Source organism: Pteropus medius, unplaced genomic scaffold (genome assembly GCF_902729225.1).
Source record: "Pteropus medius unplaced genomic scaffold, Ma_sr-lr_union100, whole genome shotgun sequence".
In the NCBI taxonomy this organism is placed as follows: Eukaryota; Metazoa; Chordata; class Mammalia; order Chiroptera; family Pteropodidae; genus Pteropus; species Pteropus medius.
In genome coordinates this window covers 1,244,398-1,268,688 of record NW_024355109.1, presented here as the reverse complement: position 1 = coordinate 1,268,688, position 24,291 = coordinate 1,244,398, and the positions used below count along the sequence as shown (strand labels likewise).

Sequence of the window (24,291 nt, the reverse complement as noted above, 5' to 3'; positions counted from 1 at the left end):
GATTTAGGTGGGCATGGCCTGGGTTGGGACCTGAAATGGAGGCTGGGGGCATGGCCCACAGCCAGGGGGATGTACCCCTCAGGTCTCATCCTGCAGGAAGTGCCGTTGCCTGATAGTCTCTGGTGGTCTCTAGCATTTGTCAGGTTTCCCATCAATGTGGGGGGGGGCGGGGCAGGGCGGTCCCTCTAGGACATGTGCCTCCTCTAGCAGAGGACTTCAGCTTTCAGACCCCCAGTGTCCTGGTGGAAACTTTCTTGGAATTGTGTTACAATTCAAGACTCATCCTGCCCACCCCTCCTTCCTTCCCCCTCTCCTCTCTCACTTCCAGACCCACACCAACTTCTCCTCCAATAGTCTTTTCCCCAATAAATATCTTGCAAGTCTAATTTGTCCCTCTGTCTGCTTCCCAGAGGGCACCAAACTAACAGAGCAATCTGGGCAGAGGGAAGTCTGGACTGAGATGGTGGGTCTGGGCTCGAGATCCTGCCCCCCAGCTCCCTCTGTGAGGCTCCTATGTCCCCAGTGGCTTTGGGTCCCCCAAGGGCTGGGGGGAACCCTCTGCAGGTGTGCCCTGGGAGGAAGCAAGCAATCTCACACTTGCCCCAGCTCCATCCCCTTCCCAGACAGACAAGCAGAGCTGGGAGGCAGAGCCATTTATCCAGGTGACAGACACAGAAGGAGCACAGGTAGGTATCCTGGAGGCCAGATGATGTCAGGGGCAGCAGCACATCTCACTCAGGTGGGGCTATGGGTTCGTCTGCAGATGGGAGGGTGGGGTTATTAGCTGTTTGAAAGCTGCATCCCTGTTTTCTCTGTGCCCACCACCCAGCGACCTGCTTTAGCCTCTCACACATTGACTCCGTGGCCTCTCATCCCTCCATGCCCTGATTTGCTGCAGCATGCACTAGACTTTAACTCACCGGTATCCAGTGGTACAGGTGGGGAATGAGACCGGGAGAGAGAGAGGCACAGACAGAAACATGGGAGACAGAAAGAGAGACTGAGATAGACACAGGGGACACAGAGAGAGAGAAAGACAGACAGACAGACAGAGCTAACAAAGAAGACAGAGAGGGGAAATGATAAAGAATGAGGTTAGCTCTACATGGCCATTCAACTAATTTGGTCCCAGAGATAGTGGGGAGCGACTGGAGCCGAGACCTACGGGTCCTTTTGTGAAAATTCAGGTTCTCTGCCCTTCATGTGCTGGAAGCACCTCCCCTTTACCACTGAAGAGGAGGCCCATTTTCCTTCTAAGAGAGACCTACACTCAAGTCAGCCTGGCCGGTTTCTGACAGGTAGTTCCAGCAATGGAGATCCATCCAGCTGCGTGAGAGTTTTGGGCAAAGTAAGGATTTCCAGGGGGTAATTTAAACCATGTGTGGTTATTTCTGCATTATATGCCAAATTTTGTGTTAGCTCATGCTTCACCTATGCATACAGTTGTTCATCCTTTCTCAAGAAACTGAGTCACTCATCCATCCATTGTTCCACCTATCTATTCATCCATCCATCTACTCATCTGCCTAAACCAGCCAGCCAGCCACCCATTCACCTGTCTACCCTTCCATCAATCCAATCATATCCATCTACCCACCCAACCACACATCCATTGACCAATTCATCCACCCATCCATCATTCTCTCCATCATCCATCCATCCATCCTCCATCCATCCATCCATCCATCCCATCATCAATTCAATTACATCTACCACTTGTCACCAGCCCACCCTTCACCCAGCCCACCCACTTATCCATCAACCAATCCATCCATCCACACATCCATCAAACCATTTATCCATTCACCCATTCATCCAGCCATCTGTCCATCTATCCAACCATGCACCTATCATCAACCTCTGATTTTCTGAGTTTTTGCTAAGCAGTGGTAAGAACAAAGACATCAGACACCCAGGCCTTACCTTCAAGGGGCTCCTATTGGGTAGGAGAGACAATACCGGCACACACAGACACACTACATGGTGATACAAGCAATAACGGGTAACGCAGATAATATGAAGACTCAGAGAAAGGCAGTGAAGTTGAATTATATCATAAAGGACACGGGAAGTTTTCAGTGTAGAATACAAACAGCAGTGGCACTCCGGGGAGAGCATAGACAGAAGCCAACTGGTGGGGGAGCCGGGCTGTCCACCGATTGAGGGATGTCCATCACGACTGCAGAGAAGGTGGAAGATGTGGATCTGAACCATGGGGGGCCCACATGCGGGTGAGAGGCTTCGGATTAACCAGAGGGCAATGGGGAGCCACAGGAGGGCTTTGAGCAGAGGAGTGAACAGTGGAGAATGTGTTTAGGAAAGCAGATAGAAGGTAGAGGGGAGAGGGCGGGGGAAGAGCATGAGCCTTTCCAGCATCTTGGTCTGTTGCCATCACTGTCCTGCCTGTGTTGGTCATTCCCACTTCTTCCCTCTCTCTCTTCAGACTTTTTGTCAGGAGAATCCCAGCTGTGTACCCTTGGGCAAGAGGTGGCACCTTTCCGGGGCCTCAGTGTCTTCCACTGGGGTGGAGATGGTGAGAGTAGTGACCTCAGACACCCAGTTACACTGAGAAGATTAAATGGGACCTGATGCGCCTGGGGGCTGGAGTGCAGGGAGGGACTTCCCAGCTAACAGTGACTCTCTCACTCTCATCTGGGGGCAGGGCAGGTTCTCATTTGTCTCCCCCAAGTCTGCACGCTTGCCTGCTGTCTCTCTATCCTCTGGGTCTCTGCTACTCCCTGCTTCTCTCCTTTGAGAAGAATCTTATCCTGTTCATGGGTCTCTCTGTCGCCACATTTTCTCTCACTATATTTCTCCATCTTGCCCTGTCTCTGATTCCATCTCTCCTTCTCTCCCTTCTGTCCCTGTCCCTCTCCCACTTCTGTCCCTCGGTCTCTCCCCTCCATCCCTCCATCCCTTCCCCCACCCTCTGTCCCTCCCTCTCCCCACTCCGCCTTCCAGCCCCTCACCTCCGCCTCATTCGGTGCCCGCGCCCGCCGCCCCGGGCGCGGCCTCGAGCATAGCGAGCTGCAGGCGCACGCGGCGGGAGCCGGCGGCGGACAGCTGGGGCGCACGGGTGGCGCGGCGCGGTCCCCGGGAGCCGGACGCAGCTCGTTGGCCGCCGGCGGCGGAGGCGGGCGCGGACCAGCGGCGGGAGAGCTTGCGCGCCAGGCGGGCGAGCGCCGAGGGCCGCAGGCCGTAGTCGCGCTCGAGCTCCTGGCGCGAGATCTCGATGTTGCCAGTGTACCAGAGGATCCAGCCCAGCAGGCTCAGGAAGACAAGCAGCGCGCCGGAGTAGATAAGCAGGTCGCCGAAGTCGCGGCCGCGCACCTGCAACTGAGCGAACACGCCGGTCAGCAGCGCCACCATGCCGGCTACGTCGAGCGCCACGGCTAGCAGGAGCGCTATCCGGCACCGGCCCAGACCGGACGCCGGCGCGGGTTCGCTGGCTGGCGCGGACTGTGCACCCGGCGGGGGCCCCTGCGAGGCGCACACCGCCGGCACCGCCGCCATGGCCCTACTCCGCCGCGCTGGCTCCGGCAGAGAGCGTTCTGGGTGCCGCCCGTCCAGGGGCGGGGTCAGGGGACCGCGCCAGGTGTGTCCGGCACCCGCCTGGTCACCTGAGCCCGGCGGGAGCGGACGGGCCCGGCACGGGGCACCCTGGCCGCAGTTCCTGTGCAGGGCCTGGCCCTCAGGGATAAGGGCTGTCCAGCGCTCCTGCACCCCAAAGAGCGGAAGCACTGCATGGTCGACATGGGTCAACAGGGCTCGACAATGAGGCAGCGCAGGGCGCTGTGGATAACCCGGTCTCTTTCTGCTCAGTCCGCCTCTTGGGGGCTCCTGTGCACCCAAAGTGGGGACGGGGGGGTCAAAAACAAGGGTCAAACATGGTCCTGGACCCCAAGGAGCCCTGGGACGCAGGGAATCAGCTCATTGCGCGTCCCCTGGCGCCTCCTAGGTGCCTCCAGCGAATGAATCGGGGACACAAAGATGGACAGTTTACAGGACTTCCTAACACCGCGGTGAGTTTCAGGGTATTTATAAAGACCGAATAAACGCGAGGATTCCGGAGCTAGGCTTAAATAGTTTATGCACTCGCACGTTCGTTCACAAACATAAATCCTAAAACACGTTTATTGAGCGCCCATTCTGTGTCAAGCGCTGGGTGAACAATATCGGGGAGAGGCCGCTGCAGAAGGTCCCTTGGGACCTCCGGAGCCGGACCGGACCAGACCGGATGGGAAATTCAGCCCTGGAGTTCCGTAAACAAGCGACCAGCCCCGGAAGCCTGATGCTCGGCGTCGGAGAACACACCCTCGGGTCTTTAGCCGAAGGGTTCCGAAGGTTCCCGAGTGTAGTACGACGGGCTGGCGGAAATAACCGAACGCCGCCGAGTCGCCGAGGAGGCGGAGGTCAAGCGACGACGCGCGCGTTCCTGGAAAGGAAGCGGAAATGCGTGAGGGTATTAAAGGTGACGCTCCGCCTCTTCCCTCCTTTTTCCGTCTCCAGCTGAGGCACCAAGAGGAGGTGGGTTGAGGCCTTTCGTCCTTCTGCGTGGCTGCATGCGGCGCCTGCTCCGCAGCGTTTACCCCTGTCGGCTTCTCTAATTGTCCCTCGCGTCCTTGGCCGCCCCCCTGGCCCCGCCCGAAGTTGCTGTGGGTTTTCACGTCGCCCCCCGCAGTTAGTCTCGGCGCCTGCGTTCAGCCCCGCCGCCTTAGGTCGCCGAGCAGCTCTTGGCAAATTACTAAGTGCTGTCTGCTCTTAGGTTTCCCCCATTTACCAGGTCCCCAGATACATCCTTTCTCTGTTTCTTGCGCGGGGCTGGCGTCGGCCTGCTGTTCCCTTTGCCATCTTCCTGTACCCCTTTCTCCGCAGCTGTCGCCATGTCCGCCCATCTGCAATGGATGGTCGTACGGAACTGCTCCAGTTTCCTGATAAAGAGAAACAAGCAGACGTACAGCACCGTAAGTGGGGCCCTGGCGCCTGGGTCTGAGGGAGGCACCCCCGCTGTCGCCGGTCTTCTCCATCTTCACGACCTCCTAATGTGTCCTTCCCAGGAACCCAATAATCTGAAGGCCCGCAATTCCTTCCGCTACAACGGGCTGATTCACCGCAAGACGGTGGGCGTGGAGCCGGCAGCGGATGGCAAAGGCGTGGTGATCGTCATGAAGCGGAGATCCGGTGAGCGTTTCTCCAGGCCGCGGCTGCCATCGGAGCAGGGGCCTGTGGTTGGGCACCAGGAGTAATTCTGCCAGTGAATCTGGGATTCCTGGGGTCAGGATATCTCTCTGGGAAGCTGGCTCCCCTCGGCCACCCCACCACCTGTGTGAGCTGGTCCAGTCTCAACCTGTTTTGTTACCTGAAAGTGAAGAACTTTATAGGATCTGAACTCTGTGTACCGTCCGGTTGTGAGGATTAAATTATAGGGGTGTGTGGTATATATTTCCAAATTAAATCCTTTAAACAGCTCAGGTGAATGTTTCTATATCACCGCAGTGGGAAAATTCAGACCAGCAGATAAGGCTTTCTTACCTTGTCTCCCACTTTTAGGAAGTGACAAGCTGGGTGGGAAGCACAATTTGACTCCCATTCTGTTTGGACTCAGAAGGGGTCCTAGCACCCGACCCCCCATACAGTGTACTCTTAAGTGTGGGCAGCCTTCTTTCTTAGTTTCTTAGTGGCAGGGGAGGTGGGAGGTCTCTCAAGGACTGTTACCAGTTGAAATCTGGGGTATCGTACCTCCACCATTTCTGTTTTTTGCTCAGGTTTTTAAGAGAAATGAGTTTTTCCCAGGTCACAGATTAGGACTGTCTTCTCTTTGGGGTCAGGGCCCAATATCCTGTTCAGTGTCAGCAGAGGCCACAGCCTGCTCCTGCTCTAAGTGGCTCCTTCCTGCCCTGGAGAGGTAGCAATCCTTCTGTGTTTCCACACTCCTGAAAACCTTGTGTTGTGTTGGGTGCTAAAAGGTTCCCTTCCCTTGGGTTGTTGGATAGCCTTTCCCAAGCTGTCAGGAACCAGACTGATGTGAGGAGTCACTCTGGGGTGAGCATCTCAGCCACACCCCTGGAATGGCAAGGGGTCCTTGGCTTCTTGGGGGAAACCAGGAGCACAGGACTCCAGCTAGGACCCTGTCAACTCTGTGGCACAAGAAAGGGGGTGTTTTAATCCTGGATAGCAGTGTCTAGACACTCTGCTGTTTACAGGTAGGAGGTTCTTCCTTACCCTCAGCCCTCCATGATCCCTGCTCCTCGGCCTCAGCTTGGTGGTTCAGATCCTTGTTGCAGAGGGGAATACTGTGGGCCTGGGAGGGTGGGGCAGTGATGACCTGCAGGCCGAGGTCTCACTATCTGGCCAGGTCAGTGCCAAGTACTCACCTCCCCATCGCTGTCCCAGAGCCAGGCAGCCTGGATTCCAACTGTAAAAGTTACATGGTGGTGAATGCTGTGTCTCGGACACAGTGGTGAGGAGATAGGCACCTGTACAGTGCCCAGGGCAGGACCTGGGCTGTGGAATGGTCACTAAGTGTCCCATAAATCTGTGTGTAGGTGGGGCTGCCTGCTGAGGCCCTCTTGTTCTAGGGTGCAATTGCGCCCTTACCACCTGGAAGGTGCATTAAAGGCTCAGGCCATCCAACTGACCCCTGGGGCTCCCCTTCTCCCCCACCAGGCCAGCGAAAGCCAGCCACCTCCTACGTGCGGACCACCATCAACAAGAATGCCCGGGCCACCCTCAGCAGCATCCGACACATGATCCGCAAAAACAAGTACCGCCCTGATCTGCGCATGGCCGCCATCCGCAGAGCCAGCGCCATCCTGCGCAGCCAGAAGCCCGTGATGGTGAAGAGGAAGCGGGCCCGCCCCACTAAGAGCTCCTGAGACACACACCTCCCCCCTCTGCTCCAAGAAATAAAGGTGTCAGCTGACCCTCAACCACCTCGCCTTGGCTTCTCTTCTGTGTGGCCACAGTGCTCTGGCTGTATCACCAGAACTGACATCTTGTTCCTAAGGGGACTTCCTCCACCCACCAGTACCACACAGGTTGCAATGTTGGGAGTTGGGGGACCAGGTGCAGGGGTGGAAGCCCAGCCCCAGCTGTTCCTCCGAGGAATCTAGGCTGGTGTCAGTTCTCTGTTCAGCACATCAGAGTCAGTGTTTAGTGAGACATTTAGAAAGTGCAGATTAAACAGGTAAAATTGTCTAAAATCAGAATTTCACTGCTGGCACATGACAAAACTTTAGGGAAGATCTTGACATTCTAGATCCCTGAACACTCAGATCTCGGAAGGGGATCTAGGCTGAGGTGGCACACAGATGTGGCCAAATCTGCCCCATGTACCTCCCACAGCGGAGGTTGGCATGGCCTGTGAGGTGAGCATGCCTACCATTTGGGTCTTGCTATCCGTCAACCTCATCCTTAGACATGCTACTTTTCCTGGTGCAGGCTGCACTCTAGGGCAAGAACTTAGGGAGAGTGCCACCTGCCTCAGAAGCAGCCCTTTTGCAGCCTGCAGAGTATAGGCGAGCTGTCCCTTTGCGTAGTGAAGAGTATATCCTAGCACTTAGGGACAGATGGACAGCTCTTGGGGCCCCATGATTCCATGGCTGCCGGTTTGGGGTCAAGAGTGCCCATTTCTACTTGTCTGAAATAGGCGATGAAGCTCGTGAATCTTCACAGCTTGGGAGTGCTGTCCCTCTCCTGAAAAGGGCCACTGAAACCCACTCAAGCCGCACAGCAGAGAGGTGGCAGCCCCAGATTTCCCACCAGCCAGCCGCTGTGTCATTAACCTGTTTTGGTTAAGGATCCAGCCACCCCTCTGTCTTTACCTCCTGCTAGAGTAGGATTAATTACTCTCTCCAGCTGCCAGCCTTCATTTACTTCTTGGTCACGCTGCAGAAGACCCTGCCCCATTTCCCACAGGCACTGCGGGTCTGGACCTGCTGCTCCAGGCCCACAGCTCTTGGCGAGCGAGCGCTATTACCTGGCTGCTTCTGACATTGCCATCTCCCCAGGGTTGTCTTATTCAGGGTGTCACAGCTGTCTGATCACTGTCTAAAAAAGTTTCTCCTGGTTTTCCTGCTCCCCGTCATCCCTTGCCTGCATGTGTTGTTTATCACACTGAGCTGGTCTACCACCAGCTTGGCCAGAGTGTGGAGAACATAAGTGCCGGGAGAGGCTGGACCTTGTCTAATGATTCTGTGTGGCATGTGCATGTGTGTGTACATATGCACATATACATAAATACACCTGTGGATTGGCCATTTCTCATCCAGGTGCCGACATCCCACGAAGCAGGTGTCATGCCTGCTGTACAGATGTAGACACGTGCAGATCGGGGGAAAGTCACATCATGGCTGACAGTTTTCTGTGTACCTGCTACATGCCAGCCACTGCCACGGCCCGAGGATCTAGCATCAAGTGGGACCCTGGTCTCTGTCATCTTGGGGACCCTGTGCAGAGATGATCCCGTTCCTTGTTCCCACTCTACAGCTCTGTGGCCAAGGTCTAAGGGCCTCTCTCAGGCCTCCAGCTGGGGTGTGGTGGGGAAGCCCTGGGGAGATGGGAATATCAGAGGCAGCCAGGCAGTGGCGCTCCCTCGAAGAGTTCTTGACCTCCACCCCTCACCCCTCCAGCATTCCCCAGTTAACAGACATGACCCTGACTACTTCCTGACAAACTCTTTGTCTTGCCTGGACTCTTAACAGTAGCCTCCATCTGTGCCCCACTTGGGCCTGTTCTCAGCCCAGATGGAGCGGCATCCTGTTGGCACTAAGTCCATGTGACTTAACATCTGCTCAGAACCCCATTGCAGCTCCGGTCCCCTCCAATTACCTCCAAGTGAAAGGGAAGGGCTATAAGTGGCAAAAGGGACACACTTCCAAGACTTGCTGTTAAGCTGAAAAAGCAAGGTGCTACATGCTGTGTACAGGACATTGCCAATGTGTTAAAGGGGGTGGGCTTAGAAGAATGTTTAAATTGCTTGCATTTGGGTAGAATGTCTTCAGAAAAAACACAAGAACCTAGTAACACACTGGTTGTCACTAACTGAGAGAACTGGGTGTTGGGGAAACAGAACTGAGGGAACTGTTTGTGGAAACTTTTATCTTTAAAATTAAAATCTTTGCTTTTTGAATAGGTAACATCCACAGGGTATTCCAGGCTCTCCTTCCTTAAGACAATATATGCAGGTGCTAAGGTGACTTTCCAGAGGCATTAAATACATATGCAATGATATACACATGCATCCTTTGTTAAAAATTTTTAAAAATTTAACAAATAGTAGCATATACACAATTTGCATGGGGTTTTTTTTTTACTTAACATTTTGGAAATTGGGCAATATATGTACATAATGAGCTGCTTCATGTGTTCAAAATTCTGAAATGCAGTAGACTTACGGAAGGGTGCATAAAATATTTAGACACTTCATAACTATAAAGGAAGCACCGTGTAATAAGCACCCAAGTAAAGAAGCAAGACAATGCCCCTCAGAAGCCCTCCCGTGCTGCTTGTTGGTTGGAGGTGATCAGAGATCCCAAGCTTTGCGGAAACAACCTCCATACTTTTACAATTTTACTGTTACCAGAGAGTGGGGTTCCTCCCCTGGCACATTGTCCAGGTTCTTGATGTCTTGAACAAAGCATTGAGCTAGACACCAAAGTACAGCAGAAAAGAAAAGCTTTATTAGGAGCGATAGTACACTACCAGACATGCAAGTGGGCCTGGGCAAGAGAAGAGAGGCTCAAAGGCCTAGTAACAAACCCTTTGGGATTTTTATCCTGTGGGTGGTTACTTTTCTTAGAGATGTGGGCTTCTTGATTGACAACTAAGATTGACAGGACTCAGTGATTCATAATTTGCTTTCTGTGCATTTTCATTCCCAGAACTGTCTGTTATAATGCTATTAATGAACTTTGGGCATATGCATCATATTAGAATGATGGTATAATGAGGCTCAGGTAAACTGAGGATATTGGGGTCTTTATTGTGCAGGTGCAAGTGACTGGTTCTAATTAGTACTTAATTTTCTGCTCACTTATTTCTCTGAGTTACTTTTAGCCCCCAAATGCCTTCTGGCTTGCTTAATTGTGGGTGGACTAGGGCAGACCCCTTCTAGAATAGGATGACCTCAGTGCCTTTGCAGGCAGACCCAAAACCCCCTAACTTTCCTTCCTCACTCTTTTCTAAGAGCTATGAACCCCCTTATTATTAGTATGGATATTGAGGGATGAGAGTTCTCTTCTGTATCTACTTCCTGCTGGGAAGGGTTGTAGTCCCTGCCTATTGGGGTTTCATTGAGCTCTTTCCCTTTCTGCCTTAGCCAGGACAGGGTCTTGAGTTACCTGCTGAAGTGCCGCCTCAGTCCCTAGACAAGGAAAGGAAGATACGAACTAGTTATTTAAATCATAGATCTATTAATTTTCTATTACTGATTCGCCTATTGAGTAAAAGAAAACAGGTTTGGTTAATATATCTCTTAAAGAATGAAAAGACCTTTGGCCTAAAAGTTCCCTCCCCTCTCAGACTCTAAGGGCCCTGTCTGGCCTAAAGCCATTTCTGCTAATAATAGACTGATGATCCTTATCAATAGCCAGAGGACTTGAGTCACCATTTTCTGGGCAATTATTGGATTTGAGGGAGAGGGCCTTTTTCCCAAAGAAAGGAGGAAAGAAAAGACTTATCTAGGTTTACTAAAAAGATTAAGAATTTTACAAGTGATGTCTTGTATCATTACTAGGTAGGGATATCTGCTTAGCAGCAGCACTCATCTCTGCCCTTTTGGAAATGAAGTAGGAAGGCACTCAAACTATCAGTTTCTTTTATGACTTGTTTGGAGGTCATGATGTTCATGATTGTCCCACACCTTCCCACACTGCTGGAAGCAGTGCTAGCTAATTGTTTTTGTTGTATTGGTTCTTGAATACGCAAGTATGTTTATACTGTTTGCACAAGTTAGGACAAGGGTTGTTTAAAGCCTGTGGTATAGGTGCAAGAATGCTGAGTGTTTTCAACTGTACCACCAGGAGCCTATGTAGTAACTGTTGCCAGTTGCATGGGAGTGTAGTGATTTCAAATTTGACTTACATTGCATTTTTTTAATTACAAGTGAGGATGAGTGCCTTTTCATGTACTTGGATATTTCCTGTTTTGTGAAGTGTTTGATCAAGTGCTTTTGCCTACTTTTTTTTTTGTGCTGTCTTATTGGTTTGTAGCTCTTTATATATTGTTTGGATTAGTCCTTTTGGGTTATGCGACTTACAAATATAAATATCTTGTCCCACTGGCTCATATTTCACTCCATTTTAAAAAATTAAATCAGCTTGAAACATACTTTATACAAAGCAAAATACACCTATTTTAGGTATATAGTTTGTTTTGACAGACTTACGCACTGGTGTGACCACCACCATACTCAGTATCTGGAATGTACTCGTCACCCCAAAACCTCCCCATGCCCACGCATTTGATCCTCCCTGATCTCATACCACCAATGATCTGCTTTCAGCTATTAAGTGATTAATTTTACCTGTTCTAGGATTTCATATAAATGGAATATTTTATACTTCTATGGCTTATCTCAGCATGTAACACTTTTTGAGTTTCATCATGTTGTTTTGTGTATCAATATTTTGCTGAGTAGCATTTCATTGTATGAACACTCACAATGTCTTTACTCATTCATCTGTTGAACATTTGGCTCACTTCTAGCTTTTTGCCTGCTACAGAAGGAAACAACTGTGAAGATCCACATACAAATCTTTGTGTAGACACACATTTTCCTCTTCTCATTTTATGATCATTTTTGACACTGTCCTGGGGGTCCGGCACAGGGCAACAAAATTGCTAATGGATGAGAAACTGAGGTAAAGCCAGCCCACCTTCTCTGGCTCTGTTTCTGCCTTCCGTTGTTTTTCCAAGACTCACTGCTTCCCATTCCCACCATCACCCCCTCACTTTGTACCTTAAGCCCTGAGCCTCCGCAGAGCCCAATGGGTACGACTGCCAGTCCTCCCTCTGCAGGACAAAGAAACAGGACAGGATGGGCCACTCTAAGCTGCTCTGTCCCCACTCCTTGGATAATTGAGTACCCAGGCAGCCTCATTTCATCAGCTGAGCCCTTCAAAGGCCTGGGCTCTGAAGTTGGACATGTGTGGCCAAGGGGGAAAGAACCCCCCAGCTCCTAGCTAAGGACTGTCCCTACACCCCCAAGAACTGAAATCTATCGTGACCTTTAAGAGGGACTAAAAAGGAATACAGCTGGTGGAAACCTCAACTTGAGCGTGAAACCCAGCCAAGTGACCAGCTTGCCACACCGGAACTTCTCATCACTGAAACTGGGAGATGGGTGTCTTATTGGGCCTGGGATTGGTGACTCGTTTTGCAGAAGCACACGAGAATAATACACTTGGTCACCCAGGAAAAATCTTAAGACAGGATCTGGTGCCTTGAGGGGACAGAAACTCATCCCAGTGCAGATGGATAAAGTTCGTCTGAGGAGGCAAAAGCAAGCCCCCTCACACCTTCTCCTGGCTGGGCTATTTGGAGCAGGCCTCAGGCCCCCTCCCCTCAGCCTGTTTCAGATGGGAACTTTGACTCCAGAGGGCTGAGACTCCTTCCACTGTCACAGGAGGACAGAAGGTAGCTCCAGAGCTCAACCAGGAGGTCTGCTGAGCTGAGGGCCCTAGACAGACTGTGTGTGGACTTGAGGGCGGGATACCACCTGCTTTAAGCCCACCTCCCCAACAGGCTGTGCCTGGGGAATCTAAGAGACACAGCAGCTGCTTTTCCAACTTTATTTAGAAAAACAAATCCACCTCCCAGTGCCCCATGCCCTCCCCCACCCCAGCCATAACTTAAATAACTTAGAGACAGTTGAGGGTCGGGTGGGGAGGGAAGAACCCCCTACAGCCGTCGCAGAGCCCGCTTCTTGTCCGTCTTCTTCTTGGCCGCCAGCTTCTTGTCACGCTCACCTGCATGCTTTTTGGCCATGGGCCCCTCAGCCCCTGCTGGGCCCCCAAGGGCCATGGGGTCGGTGGAAGAGGCCGCAGCCACACTGGCCAAGCCCCGGCTGGCCTCAGCCCTCCCACTGCTGGGCCCACTGGCACCCCCGTGGATCTCTGTGAGCAGGCGGGCACGGGCCGCATACTCCTCGTAGTTTTCCAGGAGCAGGCGGCCTGCCTCCTCGTTGAGGGCAGACTCGGGGTTAGGGTGGATCAGCAGGCACTTGATGGTCTGTGGGGAATGGGCACAGGGTCAGGGGCCGGCCAGTCACAGCCCCACAAGCCACCCATATCCAACTTTGTGGCTGTTCCCTTTCTCAACACTGTTACCCCAGACTGGACAGTCACCCAACTCATGGCCACATCCCTCTCTCACCTTTGCTCACTGTCACCCCCATTGGCCCAATGATTGAGGCCTGAACTGGGGAGGAAAGAGACTTTCCCAGGATCACACAGGAGGTGAGGGGCGTAGCTTAGGAGCCCACGCTAGGGCCTGTTGGACCTCAAAGCTCTTTCCACAACACTATAGTGAGGTGCATAAGCCCTGAGCCTCCACTGGCTTTAACGGGAATCCCAAGTGCAGAGCAGACTCCAGCAGGGATGGCCCGCAATCGAGAGAATGGCATCAAGAACGTAAAGGGGATCGCCCTCTATCTTCTACCTTCATTCTGAAGGGGAACCCAGAATGTCCCAGAACATGCCTGGCCTTGAGCAGGTGATGTGACCGCTCTGGCTTGTAAAGGGAAACAGGGGCTGCTATGACACATGGCACCTGGCCCAGCAGACATCACTGATGATCGGGGACCCAGGATCATACCAAAAATTCTGACCACTGCACCCCACAACCAGAGGCCTTTCCTATAGCTCCCTGATGGCCAAGCCTGACACAGCATGGCCCCCAGGGACACTCGGAATTATTCTGTAAGTTTGTTTCTGGTGTCGCTTGGCAGCTACCGCCGACACTCCAGGATGGGGAGAAAAAGGTTGGAGTCTATTTATCTTGGAGCTTGAGCCTCCCCAGTGCCCTACAGGAAATCCTGACTCCCCTCCTCTTACCATCTGCCCCAGGGGCTCATTAGAAACTCAGTTTTCAAGAAAAACTTCAGCTTCAAGAAAGTGGGGAGGCAGATGTTGACCTAAATCCTTTAAGTGGCCAGTGGGGGGACCTTGGAGCACCAATATCACCCAGATAGTCTCCACTGGGCTCATCCCTGCCTCGCAGGCGTGCAGCAGCACCCCTGGTTTCCCCTGCTAGATGTCTCCTGATAATGCAAGAAGTCTCAGAAAGGGGCAAAATCAGCCCTGGTTAGGAAACAACTGCTTATGAAAACGTTCTGGAATTACAAGGAGATGACTGCCAGACTTCGTGACAATTAAAAAAACAACGAACTGTACACTTTAGAACAGTGAGTTTTACAACCTGAAAGGAAGAGGGGGAAGGTCTGTCACCAGATGCTTGGTTTGACCTGTTAGAAAGTGCCCTACTAACCTAACCCATCACTTGTTTAAAACAAAGGTGCCCTGGGTATTGAACAACTCGTACAACCATACTTGCTGTCCTAGGGCCAGCATTGCCAACTCTTCGAGAATTTTCCAGAAAAACTGGAAACCTGGATTTTTACATGAAAGCCCCCAACTACTTCAGAGTTGATTTAAAAAAAAGAGAAACAATGCACTGGGGCTCAGAAATGACTGGGATGTCCAGGCCTGGGCCCACTCCAGAACTTACCAGCAGCACATGCCGGATGCCCAGCTCAGCCGTCCAGTCCCTCTTGAGCACGTTGACGCAAATCTCACCATTGGCGCCCACATTTGGATGGAAGATCTTGGTCAGGAAGTAGCCCTTGGGTGGGGAGGCGGGAAAGTCCTTCCCCAGTAGGAGTTTCATACGGAACAGGCCTCCAGCGTATGGGGTCCCCTCTGGAGAGTGGGGGCACTGGGTCAGGAGGTTCTGCACTCCCAGGCACCCCACAAATCCCAGAGCCCTGTCTTCACAGTCAGGGTGGGAGGCAAGTGCTCTGCTGCCTCCTCTAGACTGGGGATTCTGGAGCATGGGATGGGGCTCGGTCCCCAGGGCCCACAGGTACCCCCCTCCGTTAACCCCCCCTGACTGTGGCCCCACTTGTGCTGCCACCAAATCTTGGTCTCCACTCGTCCTTGGATGCCTCTTCTCTCCCATGTGAAGGCCCCTGTCATACACTCTTCCCAAGAGGCAGACCCTCGCAACCACTTATCTTCCTGGAAAGACATCTGTTTGGAAGCTTTGTCAGCAAATGGTGAGACCATTCTGTCAACTTCATGGCCTTCTCTGTCTCAATCAACAGTTCTCCTGTCCACCCACTTGACCAGACCAAAAAGCCATAGGTGCTGGCCCAGACACATGGCTGTTCCTCATGCTCAATCCTCACAGCTGACCCACTGGTAGCCATGACAGCAGACCTCAGAGTCCGCTCCTGACCCCACCTCCTAGTTCAGCTGAACCACTTCACCGTTCACCCGGTGCCAGTAGTGGTCGATGGCTTCCAGTCCCCTGAAGTCAAAGGCAATTCTGCAGGGACCAGTCACATCACCTTTAAACCTGCCAACAGCTTCTGTTCCCAACTTCTTACAGGGAGGTCTACAGCCCTCAAAGACTCACTTCCTAAAAGCTTCCCCAGCCCCTTACCTTCTCTGTTCCTGCAAAGTTCCCACAGCACCTGCCTCAGGGCTCTTCCAGATTCTCTTCCCCTGCCCTCCATCCAGGAGTCACCTAAATACATCTTCCTGGGCCCCACCCCACTGTCCTCACTCCTGACCATGTCCTTTACCACACTCTTAACGCCTTGGCTAATTTTGTAAGTCAACGACAGAAACGTGGTGATCTGCTAAATCACTGCGCTGGGAAGCAGCCATGTGCATTCACTCAGCTACACCACCATCGTCTCCCCCAGGGGTGCCTCTGGGCACGTCCTCTGCCATGTCCCAGGAGTCTCTGACACTGACAGCAGGATGGAGTCTGAGGTCACTAGCTAGGCCTTCCCTCCAGCCTGCCATGCTACTCCCATCCATCCTCACTGAATTCCTACCCACCTACAGGCCCAAGGGGCCCTATGTCTGACAGCCTCACCTCAGCCCTAGGTGAGGCCCGCACAAAATGTACCCAGAGACCAGGATTTTCTCACAACACTTATGGAACAAATAAATACAATTATTTGTCATTTGTGGTGTCCTGCCTTGCAGACTGAGCATCTCTGAAGTAAGAAATTTATCTGACCTCTCTACCACTATGTCGCCAGCAGCAGCTGGCAGACTTCAGCTCTTAACTTTAGAGCTTCCTGTTCTTGTCCTAAACATGCCGAACAATCTAGGAAGTGCACTCCTCTCTCCTCCATTCCCACACTCACCAGGGCCCTCGATGGTGACCTGCAGGTCGGTGAGGTCCTCCTCATTGGGAAAGACCTTGATGCCATCGGGCGGGTCTGTGGTCAGCGTTGTCACTTCCTTGTATACCAGGCGGATAATGTGGGGGGGCAAGTTCTCCACGTTGGAGTTCTGGGCACGGGAAAGAAGGGGGTGAATGGCGGAGCCGGGATGCCCTGCAAGATCTAGGATGCTGTGGCCACCCTGGTTTTGACCCTGCAGTCCCAGACTCAATCACGCCTGAACTGGCAGACTCCTATTCGAAATGCTTCAGGCGGCTGTACCAGGTTGATCTCCCACTGGGGGGGGGGCAGGGACTCCAGGGGAAGCACGGATGATTCTACCCTCCAGAAGCCCCAAAGTCCGCTGGTAACCCTGCATGGGCCCCCAATGATTCCGGGTAAGGCCGAGGCCTGCTCTGCTTCCTTTCCCCACCTAATCTGGGTAAAATGATCTTGGAAACCCTAGTTCGGGCCTGGAAATGGAGCCCGAGCGTCCTTGCTCCCAAAACACCCACAAGCGGGCCACAAAGCCCGGACTAACCCCCCTACCCCCGGGGCTCAACCAGGCCTTCCCCTCCAGGGAACCTGCAGGCCGCCCGAGCTCCTACCCCGCCTGTAGGAAGGCCCGTGGGCCCATCCTCGGCCCAGGATCCCTCGGCGAACCTTGCAACCCGCTCGGCCGCCCGCGAGAGGTTCTTGAGACCCCGCCTCTTTCTCCAGGGGGGGCCTCTCCCCACTGCCCCTCCCGGGTCTGGCTACCGCGCTCACCATGACTGAGGCAAGCCGGGGGAGGGTCCCCCCGGCCCCCTTCCTGCGCTCTCCGGGCCGCCGGCCGGGGCAGGGGGGCCCAACTGTTGCCGCTACGGCCCTGACGAGGCCCCAGCGGCCCCACTCCGCTCCCCGCTGCCTCCGACGCCCGCAGCGTACACCACCAAGAGCTTCGCCTGCCCCAAGTGCCCGGCCGCACTGAGCCGGTCGCGCGCGCACCACCACCCTTTTATATCCGCCCATAGACCACGCCCCCTTGCGGCCACGAAGCGCCGCACCTCGACCCGTGATGTCAGCACGCACGGTCCTCAGCATTCGACGCGCTCGCCCCTTTTCCGCAAGCTTCGAACAGAAGGTGAAGTTGAGGAGGGGGCGTGCGGCGGACCGGCCAGTGGGGCAGTGCAGGGGTCAGCATAGGGGACCCCAGAGTATGGAAGGGCTGAGAAGGGACAGAGAGGTGAAAAATAAAAAAACGCGAGAGGCGACGCGACCGCTGATTGGCTCGTTTGAATGAGACGCCGCCACGGCCTGGCGTACGCGCGCGCCCCCTTACGCTCAGGAGCTCGCGCACGCGACTAACGGTCGGCCGGGGAGTTTGGTTGGGGCGAGGGGAGGCGGGACTCGGAGGATTTAAACGGATGATGGAAGGCGCTGTGGCCAATAGGAACGCACAATCGTGGGATGTCGTCCTGAGACTCGCAGGGCCAATCCTTGCCTGAGAAGGCAGTGCGCGGGGTGGGTGGGGGAGGGAGGACCTAAAACGACCAATGGGAGCCTGCTTAGTGCAATGCAAGTCGCTCACAGCCAAAGAAATTCGTTGGTTTTGTATATGCAAATGAAGTGTGCGCGGAGGGGCGGCCAGCTCACCCTCCTCAGGCCGTGATGTGGGGGGTGGCCAAGAGTAGGTCTACGTTTTTCCTCGAAGCGCCATTTTGATTGGGAATGACCTGTGACCTGTGTTTGATGTTGTGGAGGTTCCAAGACCAATCAAATCAGTGCGGCCTTGACAGCTTGTTCGCTTGGTCCTCAGATATGTGACCCCTGACCCTGGCGAGGCCTCAGTCGTGACGCGGGTCTCAGTTTCTTCACGTGGGAAGTGGGCTTTGGGATCCCTCGTGAAACTCGAGAAAGAAGAGGGAAGCGTCCCCTGGCCCTTTAGAGGGTCATGGCTCCGTCTGAGACTGACCCACGGCCTCTAGCCTTCAGACCTTCGCTGGGACTCGCCTTCTCTTTCTGGGGAGTGGACACACATTTGCTGGGAAAAGGGAGCTGCTCCAGGCCTCAGAAAATGGGCCGGTAGTGGCCTGGAAACAGAGGCCTGTATCGATGCCAAGAAATGAGGAAGCCCAGAGGCAGAAGTGGCCGTGCTGGCTCATCTGTACCTGGTGGCTGCGGTACCCATCTCAGAGCCTCTCAGCTCAGCAAAGTGGAGTCCAGCTTGGCCATAGTGTCCTGAAAAGACCCCCAGCTACCAGCTTTCCCTCATGGGAAAAAGAGGCAGGAAGGTGTAAAAGACATCCATAGAGTAATAGTCATAGTGATCACTAGGGTTTGTGGAGGCCTGAGCATGCAGGCATCTCCCACAACTGATCTTCAGTCTTACCCTGCCAGGTTCAAGTGATTTTGACCTATTCAACAGATGGTACACTGAAGGATGAACGGGATCGAATGACTTGCCCAGGCCCCAGCCCAGCCTGGACAAGGCAAAGGTGGCAGTCAAACTGAGCTCTATCTCAAAAACCCACCCAACAGACTTAATAACTATGATGATAATAAAGGCTGTTGTTTATTACATGGTGTGTGCCAGGCCTTGTTCTAGTCCCTTGCATGCTTGAGTTCAGGTAACTCTTACAATATCCCTGATGGATAGCTTATGGTTCCCCTCTGGACACCTGCATTCATTCAATAAACTTCTTTTGAGCACCTAAGCTATGGCAGGCAGGAAGATACGGCAGAGAATCAAAAGGACAAAACTCCTGTGTTCATGGAGCTTCTATCCTCATGCAGGAGTCAGACAGCAGGCAAGGAAGTATATACCATCACATGGGTGAATGATAAAGACTGGAGAATGGATAAGCCAAGGTTGGAGGATAGAGTGGGAGGGCGAGGCTGCTACTTGACCTTGGCTGAGCAGGGAAGACCTCTCTGAAGAAGAGTCATCTGGGCTGCAAGAAGGTCTCCGGGCAAAAGAATTCCAAGAAAAGGGAACAACAGTACGTGCAAAGACCCAGGAAGAGGATTGTGTTTGATGTGTTTGGGGCACCCCCACGCAGCCAGCCAGACCAGGTCAGAGTGAGCTGGGCAGGTGGAGGGCATTGAGGTCAGACAGATAAGAGGGAGTGGCAGTTATGTCACCCACCTGGGCTGCGGTGAGTGGTGTGTTCTTTTCAAGCACTGGGGAGCGGTGGAGCCTTTGATGGTGTGACTCTGACTTATGGGCAGGAACGGAGGCCAGTGAGGAGGTAATCGCAGCCTTCCAGGTGGTGATGCCGACCTGTCCAACAGTTTGGTGGCAATGAGGATGAGAGAGGCAATGGGGTTGGGTGAAGTCAACGGTAATTGGTGTTAGGCCGGACCTGGTGTGAGAGAGAGGTAAGGGATAGTCTACACCCTGAACAATCGAAAACTGGGGTCAGCAAACCTTCTCAATAAAGGTTTTTGTCTTTGCAGTCCATCAGTCTCTGTCCCAACCTACTCAGCTCTGCTTCTGTAGATGATATGCAGACAGGAGGGGCAACTTTGTTCCAATCAGACTTTGTTTCAGAAACAGGCCTTAGCTGGAGTTGACCCTCAAGGACGCTGTCATTTACCTACCCCTGAAATTCCAATGTGCCCCACCCTTGCTAAAAACCTTTCAGGAGCCCCCACCCAACACTTAATTTTGACTCAATCCCAAATTCTCATGAGGTCTATCAGCACACTTTCCCTGAGGCCCCCTCAGCCTTCTTTCTGTCTGCTCCTCGTATAAGCCAAGCTCTTTCTTACATGAAGACATTCACAAGTGAATCCCCTGTACCTAGAAGGCTTTCTACCCCCTTTTCTATCCTCCTTGTGGCCTAGGGTTATCTTAAAATGTCACCTCATAGATCAGCTTCTCTCACCTGCTCTCCCATGCTCTGTTCATTTCACCCTCTTTGATCTTCATGGTCTATCAGAATTTATAATTTACTTACATGTTTGTCTCTGCCTCCCTGACTAGATCAGACCGAGGAGAGCAGGAACTCTGTCCTCAGCCCCTAGTGGAGTGCCTGACAGATTGAAGGTGTTCATTCAACATATTGTATGTTTTCATTTGTATGAAATGTCCAGAATAGTCAAATCCATACAGACAGACTAGTGATTACCTAGGGCTGGGGGGTTGGGATATAGGGAAGTGATGGTTAATGGGTATAGATTTTCTTTTTGAGGTGATGAAAATGTTCTAAAATAGACTGTAGTGATGGTTACACAACTCTGAATATACTAAAAACCACTGATGTACACTTTAAATTGGTGAGTTGTATGTATGCTTTGTAAGTTTTATCTTAATGAAACTTTTTTAAAAAAATTGAAAAGAAAAACTATGATGGAAGTAACTGAAAAGCGGTCAGAGAGGTGGGGGAAGAGAGAGATGGGAAGGAAGAATGTACCAAGTTGGCAGAGATGGGCATAGAGGAGACAAGAGGAAGAGCTCGATGGAGCCCTAAGGAGCCAGTGAGGAATTGTGACTAGAAGGTGTGAATGAATTTGAAACTCACAGTGACACTCTAGCTCAGGGCTGCTGGGTAGAGACTGGAATGGCGGCCCACGTGGAAGCAGAGAATCCAGTAGTGAGTTGATTATGACTTGGGCTGGACTAGTGGATGAGATGGTCAGAGAGAAAGGGGTGGGTTTGAGAACTAGTCAGGTGGTGGCCTAGCAATGAGCCTGGGCCGTCTGAGTTAGTCGGGGTGACTGGAATTGGCAAGGGATAGGTGAAGGGGTTGGGGAGGGAAAAGGTACCCTTTTGCTGAATATTGGTGACTCAGAAACTTTTGTACAATGAAACCCAAATTATCCCTTAGGCTGGAATTCTAGCTTCAGAAGTTAATCTTCATTTCTTCTGTTCATCTCTATTAAATTACAAATAAATACATGACTGGAGAGACAGTCACATGGTTACTGAAGTGCCAGAAGTAAAAGCAGGAGGTGAGCTCTAGCCCTCCTTCACCTGCCACATGCACCACTCCCCCGCTTTCCCCCCAGGTACCTGCCGGTATCATCCAACAACCAAGGTGTCCTCCTCCTCACACTTCCTGGGCATTTACATAGAGATGCATTTGTCCACATCCCCACACATTCTCCCTTGGCAGTGCAAGTAGATCAGAGGCTGTACAGCATTCTTCGACGAGAACATACCAGAGTTTCTAGTAGTCTCGGAGGCATTTCTGCAGGGTTCGGTCTATGGCTAGAAGCTGCCTAGAGCACTCACAAAGTTTATCTTTGAGCTTTTCTGGAGGAGAAATTCCTAGAGAAATTCTTAGAAGTGGAGTTGCAGGATCAAAGGGCATGTGTGTTTGCGATTCTGCCAAGTGGCTTTTGGGAGGGTTCTAGTTATTTGCATCCCTCCCATCAGGATCTGACCTGTTCATTCAACAAGTATTTATTTAGCACCAAGTGCCAGGCACTATTCTAGGTGCTTGGCAAACATCAGTGACCAAGACAGGAAGCAAATCACCTGGTTCTTGGGGTTTCATTCTGGTGGTGAGAAAGATGATGAACAAGAAGCTCAAAGACCAGAATGGCCAACCATCCAGGGGTTCCAAACATGCAGGACTTTCAGTATCACACTGGGAACATTCCAGGTGAGTAGGTGAGAGAGTAACTAATATCCAAAGATATTAGTTACTACAGAATTGCAGCAGGGCAAAGGGGTTGTAGATGGGTGGTCAAAGTGGACCTTCATTGATAAGGAGACATGTGAATTAAGATTTAAAGGAGGCGAGGGAGCAAATCTTGTGGAACTCCAAAGAAAACCGTTCCAGGCAGAGGAAGCAGGAATGTCAGTGTGCTGATTCAGGAATGAGCCCGAATCTTAACAGTCTTCAACTTATGAGGCAAACAAAGTGGCCTTGCTGTTTCCCCGCATTTCCTCTCTTCCTGGTGCATCTGGGCATCTTTTCATGTGTTAAGCGCCTCCATCTTCATTTCTGAGTCCAGTATCTGTGGTTACTAGCAGATCTTCTGCCCCTAGTGGCTTAAATATTTCTAAGTGTGTCATCTGCACACAATGTGGCAGGTAGCTGTAACAAGAACTATTTTCCTTAGTGCCTGGTGAGCAGGGGTTAGAGTTTTCCTGGGTGGGATGGATCAGGTGCTCCCTCTAGTGACAGAAACACCAGTGATGAACCACAGGCTCTCATCCCCATTTCACAAACCCTAGAACGCTGTCAGAGACTTTGTGTTGGATAAAAACACATTTTAGTGCACAGGGGCTTCCTTTAATGGCTATAAAACTGACACCTCTGATGTATGTTAAGCAGAATAACACCCGATGCTGGTGAGAGTGCGAGCAAACGGATGTTCTCACATATGTAGACTTAGCAAAGCTCTTGGGATGGCAACTTGGCATTGTGGAGCAAGTATTCAAAATGCACCTGCCCTCCGACATAGACGGTTACCTGGGAGCTCATTCCAGGGAAAAGTAGGTGAAAGCCCCATGTGGTATGCACAAAGATGCTCCTCAAAGGATCATTTATAGTAGTAAAGAACAGGGAAAACCCAAATGTCTAGTGGCAGGGACTGGGGAAAAATTATGCTGTATCCAGAGCATAGAATATTCTATAGCCATTGGAAATTATGGTGACTTTGTTGTTGGAATGACTGGTGTCTCAAAGAATCTAATGGAAGGTCCTAGATCTTCCCTGCCGAAAGCACATGCAAGTGCTAACTAGTAAGTGCCAGAGGAATGATGAAGTTAGAAAACATCATTTGGCAAACACCATAATAATTGAGTCAGGCAAAAGAATCATGTATGGAGGCTCGAAGCAGCAGGTGAAAGTTTGAGGAGGAGCAAGATGTCTATGTGGTGTCATCATATCTCCAGGCAAGGTACTTCCTAATTACAGAGGTCCCACATCACTGATGTGCTGTCAAGTCACTGTCCCTTTTGTGGTTCTCCTGCCAGACACATAGAGCCTCATATCTAATCACGAGGAAACATCATACTCAATTTCAGGGATGTTCTACACAGCGGCCTGCCTGGACTCTTTTAGAGCACCAATGTCATGAAGAAGATGAAGGGACTGTTTACATTGAAAGAGACTTGAGAGACACAATATAACCAGATGCAGCACTGAATGCCAGAATAGTGGGGACTGACAAGAAAATTGCCTTCAAGGACAGTAGTGAGACGGACTTGATCAATGTTAAGTTCTTGCCTTTGGTAATTATCCTGTGGCTGAGTAAGAGAATGTCCTTGTTCTTTAGAAATATCCATTAGGGGTACAAGGATATGATGTATGCAACTTGCCCTCAAATGCTTCTGAAAAAAAGAGACTTTACATGAAAAGAAAACCATAAAGCAGTGTGATGAAATGTTAACAACTGATGAATTGGCAAAATCTTTGACTTATTCTTGTAACTGTTCTGCAAGTATGGAATTATTTCAAAATATAGAGCTAAAAAGAACTGGAAAATAAAAGCAGTAAACACAACATCTGGTGCAGATTTCAGAAGTTCTCAATCTCGCCCTGCTTAAGAATAGCTGCTCCAAGGCTGTGTTTATTGACACAACATAGTTGCAAATCGAGCAAGTGTTAGGTTACAGCACACAAATGCTTCTGTCAAATCTCCTCTTTGACTTGTCCAAGCAGAATACAGTATATGTGGATCAAGTTGCTTTTTTCTTGGTTAAACATAAATGAAGTGGTTGACTGGAATGCAGAGGCCACATTGAATAAAAATTACACACATTTAAGCTCTGGCATGACAACTCAGAGTGGGGCGCTGATTCCCCTACATGGGAGAGGAATGAGACACAAATTGTCCATCTCACACCTATTGCAGAGCATATGCCCCATGAAGGGAATGGTTGTCAAAGCCTGCATCATTTACATTTTTAAAAAATGATAACACAAAAATTTGGAAGTGCAAAAGACTATATA

The 24,291-nt window shown here is 51.5% G+C and overlaps 3 protein-coding genes across 3 annotated transcripts; 1 reads left to right on the top strand and 2 right to left on the bottom strand.

Annotated features, from left to right (window-relative positions):
- Positions 1-638: 638 nt before the first annotated feature.
- On the bottom strand, positions 639-4,227 carry TMEM238 (transmembrane protein 238). Its single transcript, XM_039857072.1, has 2 exons — positions 2,970-4,227; positions 639-757 (listed from the first exon to the last, which is right to left on the bottom strand). Exon 1 carries the CDS (start codon positions 3,511-3,513, stop codon positions 2,977-2,979), a length of 537 nt encoding a protein of 178 aa, XP_039713006.1. The 5' UTR covers positions 3,514-4,227; the 3' UTR covers positions 639-757; positions 2,970-2,976.
- A 124-nt stretch (positions 4,228-4,351) lies between these two features.
- On the top strand, positions 4,352-6,929 carry RPL28 (ribosomal protein L28). The gene is made up of 4 exons (XM_039857073.1): positions 4,352-4,527; positions 4,876-4,964; positions 5,058-5,181; positions 6,667-6,929. The coding sequence occupies exons 2-4, from the start codon at positions 4,884-4,886 to the stop codon at positions 6,873-6,875; spliced, it is 414 nt and encodes a 137-aa protein (XP_039713007.1). The 5' UTR covers positions 4,352-4,527; positions 4,876-4,883; the 3' UTR covers positions 6,876-6,929.
- Positions 6,930-12,776: 5,847 nt separating this feature from the next.
- On the bottom strand, positions 12,777-17,433 carry UBE2S (ubiquitin conjugating enzyme E2 S). Its single transcript, XM_039857071.1, has 4 exons — positions 17,168-17,433; positions 16,382-16,529; positions 14,728-14,918; positions 12,777-13,230 (listed from the first exon to the last, which is right to left on the bottom strand). The coding sequence occupies exons 1-4, from the start codon at positions 17,408-17,410 to the stop codon at positions 12,901-12,903; spliced, it is 912 nt and encodes a 303-aa protein (XP_039713005.1). The 5' UTR covers positions 17,411-17,433; the 3' UTR covers positions 12,777-12,900.
- Positions 17,434-24,291: the final 6,858 nt, after the last annotated feature.

What these genes read in the sequence shown, in the direction of transcription:
- TMEM238 (XM_039857072.1), bottom strand. Translation starts at nt 3,513, where the DNA reads ATGGCGGCGGTGCCGGCGGTGTGCGCCTCGCAGGGGCCCCCGCCGGGT.
- RPL28 (XM_039857073.1), top strand. Translation starts at nt 4,884, where the DNA reads ATGTCCGCCCATCTGCAATGGATGGTCGTACGGAACTGCTCCAGTTTC. An exon ending in ACAAGCAGACGTACAGCACC is followed by an intron (nt 4,965 to 5,057) that starts GTAAGTGGGGCC and finishes TGTCCTTCCCAG; the next exon opens with GAACCCAATAATCTGAAGGC. An exon ending in CGTCATGAAGCGGAGATCCG is followed by an intron (nt 5,182 to 6,666) that starts GTGAGCGTTTCT and finishes CTCCCCCACCAG; the next exon opens with GCCAGCGAAAGCCAGCCACC.
- UBE2S (XM_039857071.1), bottom strand. Translation starts at nt 17,410, where the DNA reads ATGGGCGGATATAAAAGGGTGGTGGTGCGCGCGCGACCGGCTCAGTGC. An exon ending in CCCGGCTTGCCTCAGTCATG is followed by an intron (nt 16,530 to 17,167) that starts GTGAGCGCGGTA and finishes TCCCGTGCCCAG; the next exon opens with AACTCCAACGTGGAGAACTT. An exon ending in GGTCACCATCGAGGGCCCTG is followed by an intron (nt 14,919 to 16,381) that starts GTGAGTGTGGGA and finishes CCCACTCTCCAG; the next exon opens with AGGGGACCCCATACGCTGGA.